This window comes from Rana temporaria, chromosome 8, assembly GCF_905171775.1.
Source record: "Rana temporaria chromosome 8, aRanTem1.1, whole genome shotgun sequence".
Lineage (NCBI taxonomy): Eukaryota > Metazoa > Chordata > Amphibia > Anura > Ranidae > Rana > Rana temporaria.
Genome location: NC_053496.1, coordinates 123136005 through 123156423, shown reverse-complemented (window position 1 = coordinate 123156423; position 20419 = coordinate 123136005). Strand labels below are relative to the sequence as shown.

Sequence of the window (20419 nt, the reverse complement as noted above, 5' to 3'; positions counted from 1 at the left end):
TATATATATAAAGAAAAAAATATATAAAAAAAGGGGGGTTGCCATCCGGGGCCCTAGGGACCTCTAGGCCCTTTATTATTATTATTAGTATTATTATTAATAAATATATATATATATATTATATATATATATATATATATATATATATATATATATATATATATATATATATATATATATATATATATATATATATATATATAGTATATAAAAAAATATATAAAGCATAAATAAAAAAAAGGGGGTTGCCATCCGGGCCCCTGGGGATCTCCGGCCCCTTACAGGTGTACTGCCTGTACCCCCCTGATGGCGGTCCTGGCCATACTATTCTGCGTAGTAACCATTGAAAATTTGATTCATAAAGTTTCTAGAATAACTTTACTTTCTGTGCATATGCATGGAATTTTATGGCTTACAGCTTGGTCAGCTGACCCTGCTCCACAAAGGTGCCTTTTGCATGTGCCCTTTAAAGGTGAGCTGCCCTTTGGAAAATTCCCTGAGAAATATATTGAGGTGGGTAAAGACGGTTCCAACTTCTCTATCTATCTCTATCTCCTGTCAGTACACTCCCCCACCGTTAGAAACACCTCCCTAGGGAAAACGTAACCCCTTGATCGCCCCCTAGTGTTAACCCCTTACCTGCCAGTGACATTTAAACAGTAATCAGTGGCTCTATTTAGCTCTGATCACTGTATAAATGTCAATGGTCCCAAAAAAGTGTCAGAAGTGTCTGATCTGTCTGCCATAATGTCGCAGTCCTGCTAAAAATCGCTGATCATTGCCATTACTAGTAAAAAAAAAAAATCACAATAAAAATGGCATAAATATATCCCCTATTTTGTAGACGCTATAACTTTTGCGCAAACCAATCAATATATGCTTATTGCGGGTTTTTTTACCAACAATATGTAGAAGAATACATATTGGCCTAAACTGATGAACAAATTAGTATTTATTTATTTATTTGGATATTTATTACAGCAAAAAGTAAAAAATATTGTTTGTTTTTTTCAAAAATTGTGTCCTTTTTTGTTTATAGCGCAAAAAATGAAAACCGCACAGGTGATCAAATACCACCATAAGAAAGCTCTATTTGTGGGAAAAAAAAGACATACATTTTGTTTATGTACAACATCACGTGACCACGCAATTGTCAGTTAAAGTGGCACAGTGCTGTATCGCAAAAAAGTGGCCTGGTCATTAAGGGGGCAAATCTTTTTGGTCCTTAAGTGGCTAACATAATTTGCTATTATACAATGCATACAAGCACATTATGACATTACCTTGCAGGGTTAACAAACAAAGATGGTGCAGTTTACTAGGCCTTAATCCTAATCAATAATATTATCACAATATATATCACAATATATAATATCAATAATATTAACACACAGGTCCTGCGATGCAGGTTGCTGGCAGGACACACAGAACACTGGAGGCACATAGAAACTGGAAACAGGCAGAACGAACACTGGTAACAATAGCGGACATAAAGATAACACTGAAAGACGCTTGAGAGATCTGGCTGCTAGTGTGTGAATATATTGCTCAAACACTGAGCAACCCACATGCTTGCCTTGTAACAGCACCCCGTCTATGATTGGCTGTGGCACCAGTAAAAGCGAAAAGCTGACAGCAGCACACAGAGAAGCAAGATCAGCATTGGAGCTTAGGAGGTGAGCATGACATTCTTTTTGTGCCAGTATTACATTTCTTAGGAAAGTGAATGATGTCTTGTATAGGGTGCCCCAGGACCCTCAAGAATCTGTGAGTCTGAAGTAGCGAGGAAAATCATAGGTGATATGCAGTTGGTGGTTCTTACATTTTTGCAAATGTTACCATGACAAGAACACTCTTAAAGTGGAACTGCAGTCTGGTCACATAATTTGTAATAAAAACAAAATTACCAATCTCAAGCTTCCCCCCAACCACTTTGCATATTATTTTATATATACACTATGATTCTGTACTTGCCAAATATGCTGCAGAAATCTTCCTCCGCTGAGTATGGCTGCAACCATTTTAACTGTGGGCAGCTGAAGCTTCTGCCTGTTCACTTCCTGGATTTACACAGACACAGAGGCACGCCTCCAGCTCTGCAGCCCTCATTGGCCCTCTTCTGACTCATCCCCCCTCCCTTCTTGGAAAACTCTCACAGGAGTTAGAGAGAGAGCTGTGCATGATGTCAAAAGCCTAGGCTAATGACCAGACAAGAAACAGGAAGTGGGAAAAATGTTTTTATATCCAAAGTTAAAACAACAAGGACAGAAGATTTAATAGATGGAAAGATGAAACAATTATTGAAGGTCCGCTTCAAAGAGATAAGAGCGTCTGGGCATATTTTAAAGCATTAGTTCACCTTTACTAAATGACTGTATAGACTAGTGGTACTCCTGCGCTATCACTTTAAATATGATGTAGTGACTTAAAGCGGAGGTTCACACAGAAAGCGAACCTCCGCTTTTTGGAACCCTACCTGTATAAAACAGGTATTTGCACCACTTCCTGGTTCTGACTCCCACTTTACGCCAACCCCCCCCCCCCACTGTCTTCTGGGAAACACTGTTCCCAGGAGAGAGCGGAGACTAGTGACAGCGCACTGCGATACTCGCGCATGCACAGTAGGGAACCGGGCAGTGAAAATGCAAGGCTTCACTTCCTGATTCTATTACCCAGGATGGCGGCGGAAGCAGCCGAGGACCGAGCGATTGCTCAGCCTCGTCTGCTGACATCGCGGGTGTGCTGGACAGGTAAGTGTCCAATTTTTTAAAAGTCAGCAGCTGCAGTATTTGTAACTGCTGGCTTTTAAAAAGAAAATGGGTGGAACCTCTGCTTTAACTTCAGCAGACACCGATTAGCGAATCCGTGGCCAATAAAGTGTAATAAATAATAGAGCAATGGTGTTGCGCTGTCAAGTGCCAATGTGTAGAAACCAATAATAGAAATATAAAAAAAGTTGTGTGCTTTTGAACAGCAAATACATGTAAGATGAAATATAGGTAAATAAATGAATGAGTACAAAAACGAATAACCAATAATGTGCAAAGTGACCACAATGTAAAGTGCCAATAACATACAGATACGGTGACAAATATACAAATAAAAAAGTGACAATGCTATGTCTGATATGATGAATTCAGCTAGGTTATCGACTGTATCTTTTCCACATTCCATACAGTGAATTAAGCTGATTGGTGTCTTTTCTTAAAGTTGCTATTGCACCAGTGGTCCATAGAAAGCCGCTTCTGCTTCTGTGTTACTCATACAATGCATTAAGGTAAAAAACTTTTAGGTTTTAGAACCACTTTAAGGTTGAAGAGTGAAGGAGCAGCAACAGACTGTTATGCCTTGTACACACGATCAGAATTTCTGATGGAAAAAGTCAGACAGAATTTTTTCATCGGATATTCCAACCGTGTGTGTGCCCCATCAGTTTTTCCATCAGAAATTCCGACTGACTTAGAAAGAGAACATGTTCCAATTCCTTTCGTCTGTATGGAACTCCGACAGAGAAAAAAACATGCATGCTCAGAATCAAGTCGACGCATGCTTGGAAGCATTGTTGTACGTCACTGCGTTTTCTGACGGTCGGAATTTGGTGTGACAATGTGTCTGCAAGACAGCTTGAACGGAATTCCATCAGAAAAATCCGTCTGAGTTTATCCTGACGGAAATTTCAATCGTGTGTAAGGGGCATAAGTCATCTTTGTTCTCTCCTTCTGAAAATGTTTCTTGTGTGCATATTTGCATGCAGTACACCAGATTGGTTCCAGTCTTGCCCTCCCTCTCCCAGTATAATGCTATTGTACAGGGGATTACTTGAGAACAAAATCAAGTCAAATTCAGATATTAAACTGTTGTAGTTGCATTTAAAGGTCAACTCCATTTTCATGGTGGAAAAAAATTAAATAATATATCATATGCAATTGCGACACAAGTCATATTGTAATTGAATGTTATTAAAAATTACCTTTCCTTTTCACTTTGCAGCTCTGTCATTTTCTGTAAAATGCAATGCAGTATGGCTACCTGGAGGCATCCCATACACAGATTGTGTACAGAACACCCTCCCAGATATGTCATTTCCTGCTTGTGTGATTGGCTTACTGATTTTCTTAGAAGTCTACACTGAGATACAAATCAGATTATTTGGCACCCCTGCAATGAAAATATGATTTTTGGTATGATAATCTCAAAGGGAAATCATGTCTAAAGGGATGCAGCAGTTCCTCATTAGTGCCCTGCAGATGCAGCAACTGATTAATAATTATAAAACCACTCCCATACAGATTCACTTGGCACATGGACACAAACAGCTATTCCTTTAGAATAACAAAAAGTAGAAATCGACCAAAAACATTTTGTTACAATTCTTGCAATGTACATACTGTAGATCACCCAGGAGGGGATGTTTTTTTTCCTCGACAAAAGTGGAGTTACCCTTTAATTGCATTTATTGATTTTCTAATAAATGTATACGTGCATTTATTGGTGATTTTTAACAATTGCCTGGAATTATTATTTGTCTGTGGAAGTTAGGGCAAATACAATTTCCTATCCGCAATATGCTGTATTAGGGACTGCAAGGGCAAGCAATGCACGTATCATGGACAGGAAAGCTTGTGTTTCCTCCTCAAATATAATAGAGCTCCAGAAGTCCACTTGACGCCTTAGTTAAACAGCCAGTGAGTGATTCTTGCATTTCAAAGGCACAATGCTCTTTCCTTGGAGAGAGGCAGGAGGGGGAAGAGAACCAAAGGCTGTTGGAAACCTTTTAATTAGTACTAATTACCTCAGAAGAACACATTGGGGGCGTAGATAGGATTTGTGTCAGCGAACGGGGAGATCAAAGATTGCGTTGTTAGCATTTTAATCTGTTGGCTGTAAAAATAAGGATGAGCTGATAATAGGGCCCGAGAGAAAGTAAAAGTTCTACCACAGACCATTGTTTTTCCTTAGGCTACTTTAATGTTCTTTTATTTTCTATTATGTTAACAGACAAAATATTTCTTAGTGTCTCTCTTTCCTTGTTATGCGAATGCAAATTTTCCAGCTAATCTGTATTGAATCTTATCTTTCCATTAGAAAATGCACAGTATTCACAAACCTAAATAGGGCACACCCTTGTTCTGGCCAGCTAAACCAGGCCCTTCTCTAAAACATCTGAGCACATTATGAGCAGACTCAGTAAGGACAATAAAGTGTCATCCACCCAAAAGGTAAATATAACAGCCAATTATTCTCTGAATAAAGGTGACCTACACTATCAGATATCTTGTTTATGATGAAACGTCTGACAGCTTCCAGCCTGCTTGCTGATGTCTGAGCCAATCAAAGTAGTCACAAAGATTTCTCATATGAACTTCTGTGTGCATTATCACAATCATGCAGTGCCCTCTGTATGACAGTAAGCTCCAGCCCCAAAATGTGTATATTTTTTTTGATAGATTGGGTAAAATTTTAAGCCACTGGCAGGCTTCTATTGCTGTTAGTGGTCCTAATATAGAAGATCTACCCAATGTGGATACATTTTTTTATTTTTTTTCTGTTTTCAATAATTTTTATTAAAGATTTTCACAGAACAAAAATAAAGAGATTCCATCATTGATTTTGAGCAATGCGTAACTTCCACAATTCAAGTAATATGATTGAATTTCTAGCCAGATTTTATTTAAAGATATTCTCTATAGATCCCACTAAACTTTTCTCCACCTATTATGCAGCCCTAATGACTCACTTTAACCCCAGGTTTCCCCTGGTAGACGAGGACTGGTCAGAATTTACCGATATGTATAAAACCTCTGTTATTGCTTCCCGGGACCGCATCATACGGCTGTGGCTGGGAGGCCAACTTCTTACACTGCTTCTGGACATGCCCGGTAGTCCAGGACTTCTGGGAAGAAGTGGGTTCTTTCATCTCATCGGCGCTAGGCCTCCCAAACATAATCCACCCCAAGAACTGCCTATTAGGCATTTTTGGCGAATTACACCTATCATCACATGCCAAGAGACTGCTCTGTATACTCTTTTTCTATGTTAAAAAAGCTATTTTACTGTCCTGGAAGGGCACACAGACCTCTCTGAAATCCCTCTGGTTAAAACGTAATAATGACGCTATCCCACTGTATAAACTTACTTTTGAACTCCGGAAACGGAACAAAACCTTCCACAAAATTTGGGGTAGATGGTTGGCTAGTCCGCTAACCCTCTCCCAGCACTGATTGTACTACTCTTACTTGACCATTGATGGGCCGTGCCTCACGGATCTCTAATGTCTGGACCTCCACTTTTGCTATATCCAGGTATTATACCTGAGCCTTTTACCACTGTGCCTACTTTATATTTTGTTATTATATTATATGTATATTTATAGTTTATTTTTCTATGTTTGAGTGTATTGCCTAACGTTTATGACCAGGTTGTCTGGTGTTTTTTTTTGTATGTTTTTCTGTTTGTTGGTTTGTCTTAAAGCGGTTGTAAACCCATCGATGTAACACTTAAAAAAACTGTTAACATTCCCGGCATGCCGGGAATGCTAACTGCACATTGGTTGTGCTCTCAACCAAACTGTCAAACCATCCAATGGCTGGTGTCATAACTGATCACATGTGCAGCTTCATGGCAGTTGAAGATTGAACAAAGGCCAAGATGGCAGCTTCCTTGGCTGAAAAAGATAGGAGGGTTTACAACCGCTTTAAACCTAATAAAAATATCTTAAAAAAAAAAAAGATATTCTCTATCTGCAAAGTCTCTGACACCTTTGAAAACTTCAGCAAGTCATGTTGATTGGGTAAGAGGCCTCTGGCACAGTTGGGCTTCTGGCACAGTTAGGCCTCTGGGAGTAATGAACTGCCACCATAAAGTGTTCTGGTGGGATCAAAGGCTGACATTTTGTATAGAAACTTTTTCAGCCCCCTTTCACATGGGCTGTCCAATCACATCCACCTGTCAGTTTTTCAGGTGGATTTGATTGGACCCTCCACTCCTAGCTTCAGGTGAAAACGGACAGGTGGTCAGTTTTCACCCAATCTCCCCATAGAGGAGAGCAGGACTGGGTCTGTCTCCGCTCTGCACAGTGAGTGGAAACAGACCTGTTATCTGCCTGCTCAGCGGAGCAATCCCCCCGGAGTCTGCCCAACAGAGGTGCCCGCGGTAAAGAGGCCTTAGTGGTTAATTGCTTGTTTTATTGGCCAGGTGCAGCAAGAATCTTCATATCTCATTATGCAAATCAAATAGAAATGTTACGAATTTTTTAATTTATAAAGCAGCATTTGATCTCAATTCTCTCAACATCTGCAGGAAGCCTAAAAGTGAAATTGAGCACACTGATCCTTTACCTTTCACGAATGTATAGCACAAGCATTTTCACCTTCTGTATCGCTTTCCGTTTCACTCTACATGGAACCTTTCAACAGCTTTCAGTAAAATAAATAGAACTCCTGCTGACAATGAACGAAGGTGTATTGTAAGAGACAGTTCATCATGTTCTTTTATGCTGCCAAATCTTGGCAACAGGAAACTACATTGGTGTTCTGTGTTAGGTAGCTGCTTATTGGTAGGTTGGTGGGAAATTATAGCTTTATTTATATATTTATTCAATATGATGATAATTCCAGCAAGGAGATAGTCACACCTTGGCTCTGACAGAGAGGCATGACTGAACATTTCTAAGATAGATTGCTTTACAAGTTTTCATGAATACTAGAGGTGATTGAGTGATTAATTTTAACAAAGTAGTAGCATCTTCACTATTAAGAAGAATAACACTGAAACCTGTCTTAATTTTAAAAATGCTGTGTAACGGTGACACCTTGTTTGACAGTACTTCCCAAACCGCTCTGACTATCCAACTAACGTGTTGTTGGATTGAAGTTTGCATACAGGATGGGACTCAGTACCAAGCCATCATCCATGCCAAGAGCTCTAGTTGCAAACTTATCCACTAGACACCTTTAGTGATCCCAAGTCATTAATCAAAGCGCAGTACTGCCTTGACCCAGACAAGTTCCCTTTTAAGTGCAGTGTCCTCTACAACAGAAAAGGAATAATTTGCTGCCTGATTCAATGATCCATCAGTGGAGCAAGCAGACCTAATGACATGTGAGAATATTAACCTCCCAGCACACACAGAGCTGTGAATCCTACATGGCAGTCTATAACTCACCTGTCACCCCCAGCCTCACTTTGCCTATCTTGCTGTCTCTCGTCTTCACTTACATGTGAAGCTTGGGACATGAAGAAGAGCCCCAGACTCTAAGAAAATAATCATCTTCTGTCACAGAACCAGGAAAGCCAGGTAAGGATTTTAGCAGCTTAGTGGTCCGAAATTGAGCATGGCTCCTAAATATTGTGCTGGTGACAGTCTAAGATGTGCAAGTCAGGTATCTATTATCAGTCTATCAAGAAGCTTATTACTGCAAGTTACTGTTGTGTGAATAACAAAACTTCTATAAGCACCTTACCAAAGCACAAGGTTTCCTGTGCTATATCTAGGTGGAATGTTTTACTTCCCAAGGTATGTCACTTCACAAGTAAAACTAATAAAAACTGTAAAAAGTTAAATACACATTGGTGTTCTTATTAGTTTTCAGTGATAATACATTCTTAAAGTATATAATAATGCCGCGTACACACGATCGGTTTGTCTGATGAAAACGGTCTGATGGACCGTTTTCATCAGACAAATTGATCATGTGTGGACCCCATAGTTTTTTTGGTTGTCGGGGTCTGTGGGCGGGGGGCTTAACAAGGCCCCCAGATACCGGCCCCCCACCCTAGGTGAATGAGTATGGGGTACATCGTACCCCTACCCATTCACCGGGAGGAAAAGTGTCAAAAAAAATAAACACACTACTCAGGTTTTTAAAATATTTTATTAGTCAGCTCCGGGGGTCTTCTTCCGACTTCTCCGCTCTCCCGGGGTCTTCTTCTGACTTCGGGGGGTCTTCTGTCTTCTCCGCTCTCTTCTTCTGCTCTCTGCGCTCCCCGTATACGGCGCCTGCGCAGCGACGTTCGGCTTCTTTCGGAAAGTCGTGACGCTCAGTATGCGCCGGTCGGAGGAACGTCAATCAACTAGGAACGCCCACCCCGGCTAGAATCGCACCCGGAAGCCGAGGGATGAAACACCGCTAACAAGGTATGTATGAAAAAAAAAAAAAACAGCATCCTCGCAGTATAACCGGTCAGCTCAAGGTATTATTAGAAAAAAATTTTTGGGTGAACTTCCACTTTAAGGACCCATTCACGCTGATATATGTCGACAGAATGGCACGGCTGGGCACAATCACGTACCTGTACGTGTCTCTTTAAGCCCAGCCAAGGGGTCGCGAGCGCGGCGGCTCGCTCGTGACCCAGTCCGAAGCTCCGTGACCGCGCCTGTGGGACCCGAAGACCCGATCGCTGCTGGTGTCCCGCGATCGGTCACCGGAGCTGAAGAACAGGGAGAGGTGTGTGTAAACACACCTTCCCCGTTCTTCATTGTGGCAGTCTCAGTGATCGTCTGTTCCCTGATATAGGGAAAGACGATCACTGACATCACACGTCCAGCCCTGCCCCCTACAGTTAGAAACACATATGAGGTCACACTTAACCCCTACAGTGCCCCCTAGTGGTTAACTCCTAAACTGCAATTGTCATTTTCACAGTAAACAGTGCATTTTTATAGCACTTTTTGCTGTGAAAATGACAATGGTCCCAAAAATGTGTCAAAATTGTCCGATGTGTCCGCCATAATGTCACAGTCACAAATAAAATCGCTGATCGCCGCCATTAGTAGTAAAAAGAAAAATATTAATAAAAATGCAATAAAACTATCCCCTATTTTGTAAACGCTATACATTTTGCGTGAATCAATCGATAAACGCTTATTGCGATTTTTTTTTACCAAAAATAGGTAGAAGTGCCGAATCGCAAAAAGGGGTCTTAAGTGGTTAATAAGTCAAAAGTGAAACTAAGGGAGCATAAACACAAGCATGATAGTAATCCTGCACGAAAAATCCAGGGGTGGTTTTCTCCTAAATGTCCGTGTCTCTGAAGTGCCGCTGACAGCTTGTACAGGGGGATTTCAGCATTTGCAGCCTATGAGAACAGCAGGGAAGATGTCACTTCTGGGTGCAGGGTGAAAGGCAGCGTCTCAAAACCAAGTCGGGTTTTGTGAAGTAGTAAAATACTTATTTCACTCATTAAAATGCAAATCAATTTATAACTTTTTCAAAATTTGTTTTTCAGGATATTTTTGTTATTCTGTCTCTCACTGTTAAAATAAACCTATCATTAAAATGTGAGATTGATTATTTCTTTGTCAGTGGGCAAACGTACAAAATTAGCAAGGGATCAAATACTTTTCCCCTCATTGTACATACTAGGATGAATTTAGATCGGAACCAATTTACCTGCCAGCGTTTCTTTGTCTTTAGAGTGTGGGCGGAACCTAGAGCACACAGAGGAAACCCACACAAGCACATGGTGCATATGCAAATTCTATGCAGGTAGCGTCCTGGTTAGAATTTGAACCAAAGACCATAGTGCTGCAAGGAAGAAGTGCTAACCACTAAAGCCACCATGCTGTGTAATTGTTCAAAATAATAATTTTACTGTGTTCAGAGCAACAAGCCATATTCCAGCTGTCATTGTGAAAAATAAGGTCCTCCTTAAGAGCAAGCATTAAACTTGTATTTATTGTGTTACCTGACTGGTTAACACTGTAGTGGATATTCTGGTTTGTCGTTAAAATCATCAGGTTGCTTTGCACTTTTTATACTATACATATCAAACTGATTGATTGTCCTAGATTTTTCTTTTGAAATGTAAACTGTTTTTGCAGATTTTTGTGATGCCTTTATAGTACACAAATATGTGTTATTGACTGGGCATGATGCACTTTTTTGAACAGAGAAAAACTGGACAGACATAAATGGAAAATAAATATTCACAGCCAATAAGTTCTGCTAAACTATGAATGAGTTAAGCTCAAAATTATACCCTCCAATCCTACACTGTATTTATTGATGTTGCAGGGGAGTAGGCAGAGAGGGGTGGTTGGTATTTACTCAGGCGTGAATGATGGATGACATCTTAAATTTGTGCCCAGGGATTGAAGGTGAACTGTGACAGCCTTATTTATCTTGGGAATGGAGGTTGGGTCTACAAAAGACTAGGTGCTTGGAGATGCCAGACATTGACAAATACATCTCACTAGATTTTGGGACATTGTTGGTTATCCTTTTCTACCACCTTATAGTGTCCCCCATGCTATTTTATTTTATAGACAATAAACGTAACCTAGAATATTTCCTGCTTTATAAAAGTGTTTGATTTTGATCTACTTGTGTACTGGATTTAATTTATTTTTTATTTTTTTTACTATTTATTGTTTCGTGCTGAACTAGTTTACACATACTTTAGCCCTTCAATCCAACTTACTAGGTTTAAGAACAGCATTGTGCGACGCAACTGAGCAGTACAACTTCTGGTGTACTTGGAGGCTGGCATCCTAACCCTTGCTAAATTTGGGCATACATGAGCCAATCTTGCAAATTCAGGCCCTTCACACCCTGCAAACCAAGCTGGCCTGGGGCCCCAAGCAGGGCCTTTGCCGCACTTCCTATAAATGCTGCAGCCCACCTGAGTGCTCTATAGAGAGCCTCAGGCGACTGCAGCACTGCTGCCTCTCTCGTCACTTCTTCCCCTTCCCTGTAGCATGGCCGAGTTTCTCTTCCTTCCTCCTGTCAGTCCGGCCGGGTACTGCGCTGTACAGGAGATTCAGTTTCCTGTTCCCGGGCCGGACTGACGGGAAGTGCACACTGAGTGCTCACTTCCCTTCAGTCCGGGCGGGAACAGGAAACTGAATCTCCTGCCGCGCAGTGAGGCTCGCAAACAGCAGTTTTAGATAATTTGCACATGTTTGTGAGAACTGAAAAATGGTGTGTGTGTGTGTGTGTATGTATGTTTGTGTGTGTGTGTGTGTGTTTTATGTATGTTGGATTTAGTTATTGTGCACTTGTTTAATGTATATTAATTGATTTTATGGTACAGTGGTGTTTTTTGCAAATGTTCAATTGTTGAAAATGTTCAAATTTTATGCACAGTATATGCATCAGCAGTATTTGCACTATACAACTTTTTTATTTATATAAAGTGTGGGTGGACTTAAACTGTATCGCATTCGCTATGCTGTGGTTCCTGTAGGCTTTGCGTGCGTGCATGCGGGGGGGGCCTCTATGTCCATTTTGCTTGGGGCCCCCAAATTCCTACGGCCCTGGCTACATTTCAGTATTTTGTGGTGTATAGAACAAATGTTACACTATTATCAAGTATCTTAAAGCTGTATTAAACCTGGAAGTAAACCTTTATTATATTGCATTTTAGATGTGATGGTTGCAATAATCTTATTTTTTTAGACTTTCTCCCCTTTATTTTCACCTGGTGATTCAGCCAGGAAGTCTGCTGTTTTTAAACAGAACAAGCTCTCCTGCAAATGTAGCAGTTAAAGTGTTTAGATAAACCATTTAGCACGGACAGGGATACTTGCAACAATCGGCTTTTATTTGTGTAAAATCATTACCCCCAAAGAAAAAATATTGCTTTAAAATTATATTTGAAAAAAAAAAAAAACTGTGTAGTAACATTCTTTTCTGCTCATGAGTTCCTGCATCCCAATAGGTGACCTTGCAAACCTCATCTGTGGGTACTATGCTTTCTCCAAGTCTCATCTCCTACCACATGTAGGGAGAATACAAATTGGCTATTTTCCGTTATTAATTGAACCCCAATGAATCTGTAGATCCTGAAAATAATGAATTGCTGCCTGTTGTTCTGTTACTGTAAGTGGGGCAATAGGCAGTTAAGTATGTCTCCCGTCCAACTCTGCTGTTATGAACAACACTTATATATGCAACATATGTGAGACATCTGCTTTATGACTGGCCACTGCTGGGTTTTGCAAAGCATTAAAATAATGTTGTGCTGTGTGCTGGAGAGCAGGGTTGAGGCTTGGTTAGCAGCCCATTGCACAACAGTTTAACGCAAGAGCTCAGGATAAAACTGTTGGTTAATAGATTATCTTTACATAGAATGAAGCCTAGAAAACCAAATATTGTTCTGGGAATGTACGTATAGTTGGTATGTGTTTTCATGTTTCCGTTATAATGGGCAGGACTAAGATTTATTTATTTTTAATATTCTTTGTTATATTGGATCAGCAGGCTTGTTTGCTGTAATCACACTTATGCAACATCAACATACAATATATATGCCACTGCAAATAAAAAGATGTTAGCCAGTGAGTACTAAGAAAGTACACAAGCTGAAATGGAATTGAAAAAAGTTTCATTAAAGTACATCTAACGCCATTTTTTTCCTTAGTTTTGGTTGGAGTGGGAAAGGTTAGAATTTGTAGTCATTGGGCCAGATTTATAAAGACTTCCGACGGGCGTATCAGTAGATATGCCGTCGTAAGTCCGAATCCGCGCCGTCGCAACTTTAAGCGTATGCTCAAACTGAGATACGCTTAAATGTTGCTAAGATACGACCGGCGTAAGTCTCCTACGCCGTCGTATCTTAACTGCATATTTACGCTGGCCGTTAGGGGCGTGTACGCTGATTTACGCCTAGAATATGTAAATCAGATAGATACGCCTATTCGCGAATGTACGCCCGGCCGTCGCAGTAAAGATACGCCGTTTACGTAAGGGGTTTTCAAGCGTAAAGATAAACCACCAAAAAGATGGCGCAGTATGGACGTCGGAACCGTGTCGAATTTTTCAAATTTTACGTCGTTTGCGTAACTCGTCCGTGAATGGGGCTGGCCGTAATTTACGTTCACGTCGAAAGCATTGACGATTTGCCGACGTCATTTGGAGCATGCGCACTGGGATACGTCCACGGACGGCGCATGCGCCGTTCGTTAGAAACGTCAAATACGTGGGGTCACTAGTAATTTGCATAGAACACGCCCCCAACCAGCCTATTTTGAATTAGGCGGGCTTACGCCGGCCCAGTTACACTTTGCGGTCGTAAGTTACAGCGCAACTTCTTTGTGAATACAGGACCTGCTGCTCTAACTTACAGGGGCGTAGTGTATCTGAGATACGCTATGCCCGCCCAAATCTATCTGAATCTAGCCCATTATTTATTGCTGTCTGTGTCCCTCCCGAAGAGATCCATTCTTTCTATCTCAGAATTACCACTATGACAAACCATTAAGGAAAATACAAACATTTGAATTGTCACAAGCCTAGCAATAGAAGATAAATCTTCCAATTGAGATATCTTTTCCAGTGCCATCTTTTTAAGTGAGGATTTTCCTCACTCTGGTGAGATTGCCTCTCACTTCCTCCCATTTCCCCAGTGGAAATTTCTTCATACTTCCTCCCTCCTTCCAAATGGAAGAATTCCTCTCATCTTCCCAATGGGACAAAAATCTGCCTGAGGTCTTAACCATTCTTTAAGCTTGTTTTTTTTGTTCAACCCAGCGGGCTGAACGAAAAAGAAATGACCGCTCAGGTCGGAGCCACTGTACTAACAATTTAATGTTAGTGCAGTGATCTCCCCTGCTGTTCTATTGTGTTCTGACAGGAATACTCTGGTCTGCGCTGACCAGGAGCCGGTCAGCAGACCTTTGTAGAACCAATTGCAGTACACACGTGCCAAATGTTGTCTGGTTTCTGTTGAACCGGTTAATGCCGCCCAAAATTTTTACCTGTGTGTGCGCGGGGCTTTATTATATCTAAATAATAATAATAAAAAAAAAAGTTTTGGCTTTGGATACTTTAAATGTTTACATTAAATTCAGTGATCTATTTTTGTGTGTAGCTAAGAAAACATACCTGCTTCAATGGGGCCCAAATGGTCATTGATATTTGTTTTGAAGGTCTTCTTTGGATTTTCAGAATCCCGATACTGTTATAAATATAAAGAGCACATATACTCTGTAGCAAGTATTAGGCACCACAAAGTTTATGTATATTTGTTGTGACTCTGCTTTTCATGTTCTTTTCCTATTTGTGTTCCCTTCATACAGATCCTTGGATGGATTGGATGGTTTCATTTGTCTGGAAGAGCTTATACTGGACAACAACCTTCTGGGAAATCATGTTTGCTTCCCTTTACTTCCATTCCTACACACATTGACTGCCAATAAGAATAAGATATCCTTTTTACATAAATTAGTCTGGTAGATCACTTTCCATGACATAATGTAAGTATGGTAGTGAAAAGTAAAATGTGTCTCTCTAAATTATTACATAGAAAAGTCAGCTGTCAATTAATCAATAGTTGTGCAAAAAAAAAGGATTGTATAGCTGTGTCGAGGACGTCTCCCTTGATTATCTACAGCGCTGTCATGACTTAGCCTGCAGTTTTCCTGCCTGTGTAATTCTTACCTCCTTGCTGCAGTGCTTCTCCTAGTCCTCTGATTCCTTTTTTACATGTGTTGTTTGGTTTCTGTGCTCACCAATGGGAATCTCCTGCTATTCTGTGGAATTATATTTCCTTTTCCTTCCATCACTTCCTGGCCCGCCTTCCAGTTTGCTTCCCTATATAACATACGTTCAGTGCAGCCCACATCGCCTGAGCAACTTCCTAGTTCTCGGATCTCCTGTATGTCTAGTATTCTGTGTATTCAGTGTCTGACTTCCCATGTACTGACCCTGGCTTCGTCTTCCGTCTGTGCTTGCCTGCCACTCGCCCTTCCTTGTTTCCTGGATTTCCTTCTGTGTCCTGCTGTTTTTACTCTGCACATGTGAGTGCTCTCCGTATCCTCACCTGGGGGCTGTAACCTGGTTCCAGCTTGCTGCAATCCATCCCCACCATCAGGGGCCCTGGTGAAGCAGGCTGGGGTTTAGACTCCACGCCCTGAGAAACCCTGAGTTGACAATCTACAAGGGTTCACTATCAGACATTTTACACTGACCTGTAAGGATTCACCAAATGGAAATTTTGGTGCCAAAACTGAAAATGCAGGATTCACTTTGGCAAAAACAGAAACTGCAAATGACAGTTTTAATTTTTTTTTTACATTTTTATATATAATTGTATTATATTTGACTTTTTAATATCAATTTAAATTAATATAAATGTATTGTTGGCCATTGTTGGCACCTTTAGTACTAGAAAAGCTCAAGAAAAATGCAGTATACAGTCTCTAACCATCTCTAGTATCATGTCCACAGCCTCTAACCATCTCTTGTATCATGTCCACAGTCTCTAACTATCTCTTGTATGCCAATCTTACCACCTGCCCTCTGGATCCTGTTCCCTCGCAAATGCTAAGTTCACCCTCTGGCTCTATTCTACACCCTCTAAATCACATCTTCACTCTCTCCCTCTCTTTTGGCATCTTCCCCAACTCTCTAAAACATGCACTTGCCGGCCCCATACTTAAACAGCCCTCAATCTTAACAACCTATGCCTCATCTCCTTGCTTCCCTTTTTATGCAAATTCCTTGAACCTCTGGTCTACAACTGACTGAATGACCACCTTGCTTATAATGGCCTTCTTGATTCCCTTCAGTCTGGATTTTGTCCTCAAAACTAACAAACGATCTACTAACGGCCAAAACCAATGGATACTACTGTGTACTCCTACTCCTGGACCGCTCTTCTGCCTTCGATATGGTGGACCACCCCCTCCTCCTCAAAAAACTCAACGCCTTTGGTCTCCGTGACTGTACTCTTTGCTGGTTCTCTTCCTACTTATCCAACCACACCTTTAGTGCTACTTACAATTATACTTCCTCCTCCTTTCTCTGTGGGGGTCCCCAAAGGTTCTGTTCTTGGACCTCTCCTATTTTCAATCTACACCTCCTCCCTGGGTCAGCTGATACCATCTCTACACTGACGACACTCAAATATATTTCTCCACCCCTCAGCTCACACCTTCAGTCTCCTCACGTATCACCAATTTACTATCAGATATATCAGTCTGAATGGCACACCATTTCCTCAAACTTAATCTATCCCAAACCAAACTTATAATTTTTCCTCCCCCACGTGCTTCAAAATTGATGGCACAACTATAACCCCACCCCCGCATGCTAAGGTGTAATCCTTGACTCTGAACTCTCCTTTAAGCCCCACATCTAATCACTGTCCAAATCTTGCAGCCTCAACCTCTGCAACATTTTCAAAATATGCCCCTTTATAACCAATGACACAACAAAGCTCTTCACTCTCTGGTCATCTCTCGCCTTGACTACTGCAACTCCCTCCTCATTGGCTTACCTCTACATAGTCTATCCCCCCTTCAATACCATCATGAATGCTGCTGCCAGACTCATCCACCTTACCAATCGCTCTGTGTCTGCTACTCCTCTCTGTCAATCCCTCTACTGGCTTCCGCTCACCCAACAAATTAAATTCAAAATACAAACTACTTACAAAGCCATCCACCACCCTGCCCCCAGCTACATCACTGATCTAGTCTCAAAATACCAACCTAATCATTCTCTTTGTTCGTCTCAAGACCTACTGCTCTCTAGCTACCTCATCACCTCCTTCCATGCTCGCCTCTGGGACTTTTCCAGGGCCTTTCCAATTCTATGGAACTCCTTACCCCAATCTGTCCAATTATCTCCTAATTTATTAGCGTTTTGACGATCCCTGAAAACCCTCCTCTTCAGAGAATCCTATCCTACCCATACCTAACAACTGTATCTTCTGATCAGCCCCCACAGCTTTTTATCTTTTGTTCCACTTGACCCTCCCTTTTAGACTGTAAGCTCTAACGAGCAGGGCCCTCAGATTCCTCCTGTATTGAATTGTATTGTAACTGTACTTTCTGCCCCCATGTTATAAAGCACTGCGCAGACTGTTGGCACTATATAAACCCTGCATAATAATAATAATGTCCTCAATCTCTAACCATCTATTGTATCATGTCTGCAATTTCTTACTTAAGCTTAATAGTATTAGTAAAAATTCCATTTAGTGCATCTCTATCTGAAATGATACAGGAGATGGTTAGAGAGTGCAGACATGATACAAGAGATCAATGCAGCCTCACCAGTGCCTGTCAGATGCAGCCTCGCCAGTGCCTGTCAGATGCAGCCTCGCCAATGCCTGTCAGATGCAGCCTCGCCAGTGCCTGTCAGATGCAGCCTCGCCAGTGCCTGTCAGATGCAGCCTCGCCAGTGCCTGTCAGATGCAGCCTCGCCAGTGCCTGTCAGATGCAGCCTCGCCAGTGCCTGTCAGATGCAGCCTCACCAGTGTCCGAATCAAAGTGCCACAGTAACAATGTCCCGCCTCCTGAGATCACGTCACACTGATTCAATTTCCTGGCAGTGTGCCATCTATCACAGGAAGCAGGACATTGTTACTATGGCCGTCCAGACAATTCAGCTCTATGACACAGGGAGATCAACGCTCTGCAAGGAGAGGTGGAGGGAGGGGAGGACAGGACCTTGACCCACCAGAATGACACCCCACAATAGGTGGCAACCGAGGGGCGGACCACGCCCCCTTTTCGGTGCCCTTATCGACACCTTTTCTTCTTTCGGCTGCATGCCGGAAACACAGTTTCGGCCGATATGTTTCAGCGGCCAAAATTTTGGTGCATCGCTACTAACCTGTTATTAGATAAGAATATTGGGCCAGGTTCACGTAAATTGCGCCGGGGACACGTAAGCCATTTAAGTTACATCGCCGTAAGTTTTCAGGTTTAGTGCTCGATCCACAAAGCACTTACCTGGAAACTTGCGGCGGTGTATCGTAAATGCGTCCGGCGCAAGGCGGGCCAAATAAAATGGGGCGAGTACCATTTAAATTAGGCGCGCTCCCACGCCGGACGTACTTCGCATGCTCCCGTCGCAAATTTCCCGACGAGCTTTGTGCGAAATTACGACGCGCCAACGTTTTGTGAATCGCAACGTCAAAAAAGATTTACGCCGGGAAAAATAAAAGATTTGAAAAAAATTCAAAAGCAACACGGGAAAGACAGGCATACTTTAACATGGTGGAGTACTTTTACACCATATTAAAGGTGCCCTATCTTTGCGACGGAAATCTAACACTCGTGACGACGTAACGACGGGAAAAATCTTTGTGGATCGCCGTAACTCCTAATATGCATACCCGACGCTGGTTTACGACGCAAACTCCCCCCAGCGGCAGCCGCGGTACTGCATCCTAAGATCCGACAGTGTAAAACAATTACACCTGTCAGATCTTCTGCTTATCTATGCATAACTGATTCTATGAATCAGTCGCATAGTTAGAAACAGAGATACGACGGCGTATCAGGAGATACGCCGTTGTATCTCTTTTGTGAATCTGGCCCAATGTACCCAAATCTTTACTATTTATCTTGTGTATGAATAATTCGAACACAGATAATATGTGGCTTATATTTTGTAGTTTTTGTTTGTACGTATGTATTATTTCAAAGGGGGGCACTCAGAAATGGCTTTGTTTTATTTAGCCACATTCATACTTTACATTTGTCTCTATTTCCTCATACCAAAAAATGGTTGGCGTGAATGTCTGCACATAAACTACCAGAAATCTTGTTAAGCAGGGCATAGATCGAAAGGACTATTGCACACAAATGTGTATAACACAGCCCATTGTTCTATGGATTTCTGTAATACCATTTCAAGACTTTAAGGACACAAATCACCTCTCAGTGACATGTGTCAAACCAAAGAATAGGTAGACAGGTGATGTATTGGTCACAATGTTTATGGTATTGTTGTATAGCCAGACTACATCCAAAACACATGTATGGTATTTCTGTTATAGCTTTTCCCCTAGTAAGCTAGGTTTAAATCTAAAACATGTAAACGCTACTGCTCAAAGGATGATACATTGTTGAACAATTTACACATCAAAGTAAGGCCCCTGCTCTGTTAACACATTTTTTTTTGTTTTTCTTTTTAACATTCATGAGTGTTAAATGTGTAGATCCACAAAGGCTAAGCTGTTATTCTTTCAGTCTAATCAGTTGAATGATCAGTGCATATCAATGGGCCATGGACACTTTGTGAACAGTTATGCCGTGCACACACGATCATTTTTCGACATGAAAAAAACGTCGTTTTAAAAAAAATGTCATTTAAAATGATCGTGTGTGGGCTTCACATCATTTTTCGGATTCTGAAAAACGACAACATTTTTTTTCGAACATGCTGCATTTTTTAACGACGTTTTAAACTATGTAGTTTTTCGGGTTGTAAAAAATGATCGTGTGTGGGCTAAAACGACGTTAAAAACCCGCACTTGCTCAGAAGCAAGTTATGAGACGGGAGCGCTCGTTCTGGTAAAACTACCGTTCATAATGGAGTAAGCACATTCATCACACTGTAACAGATGGAAAAGCGTGAATAGTCTTTTACTAACACAGAATCAGCTAAAGCAGCCCCAAGGGTGGCGTCATCCGCATGGAACTTCCCCTTTATAGTGCCGTCATATGTGTTGTACGTCGCCG

General features: G+C 41.4%; 1 protein-coding gene across 1 annotated transcript in view; it reads left to right on the top strand.

The window, feature by feature from the left end:
- Nucleotides 1-20419, top strand: part of LRMDA (leucine rich melanocyte differentiation associated) — a 1236952-nt gene that overhangs the window by 699277 nt on the left and 517256 nt on the right. The window contains exon 3 of the mRNA XM_040320646.1: nucleotides 15020-15146. Within this exon, the coding sequence (XP_040176580.1) occupies nucleotides 15020-15146 (127 nt within the window). The remainder of the gene's footprint in view (nucleotides 1-15019; nucleotides 15147-20419) is intronic.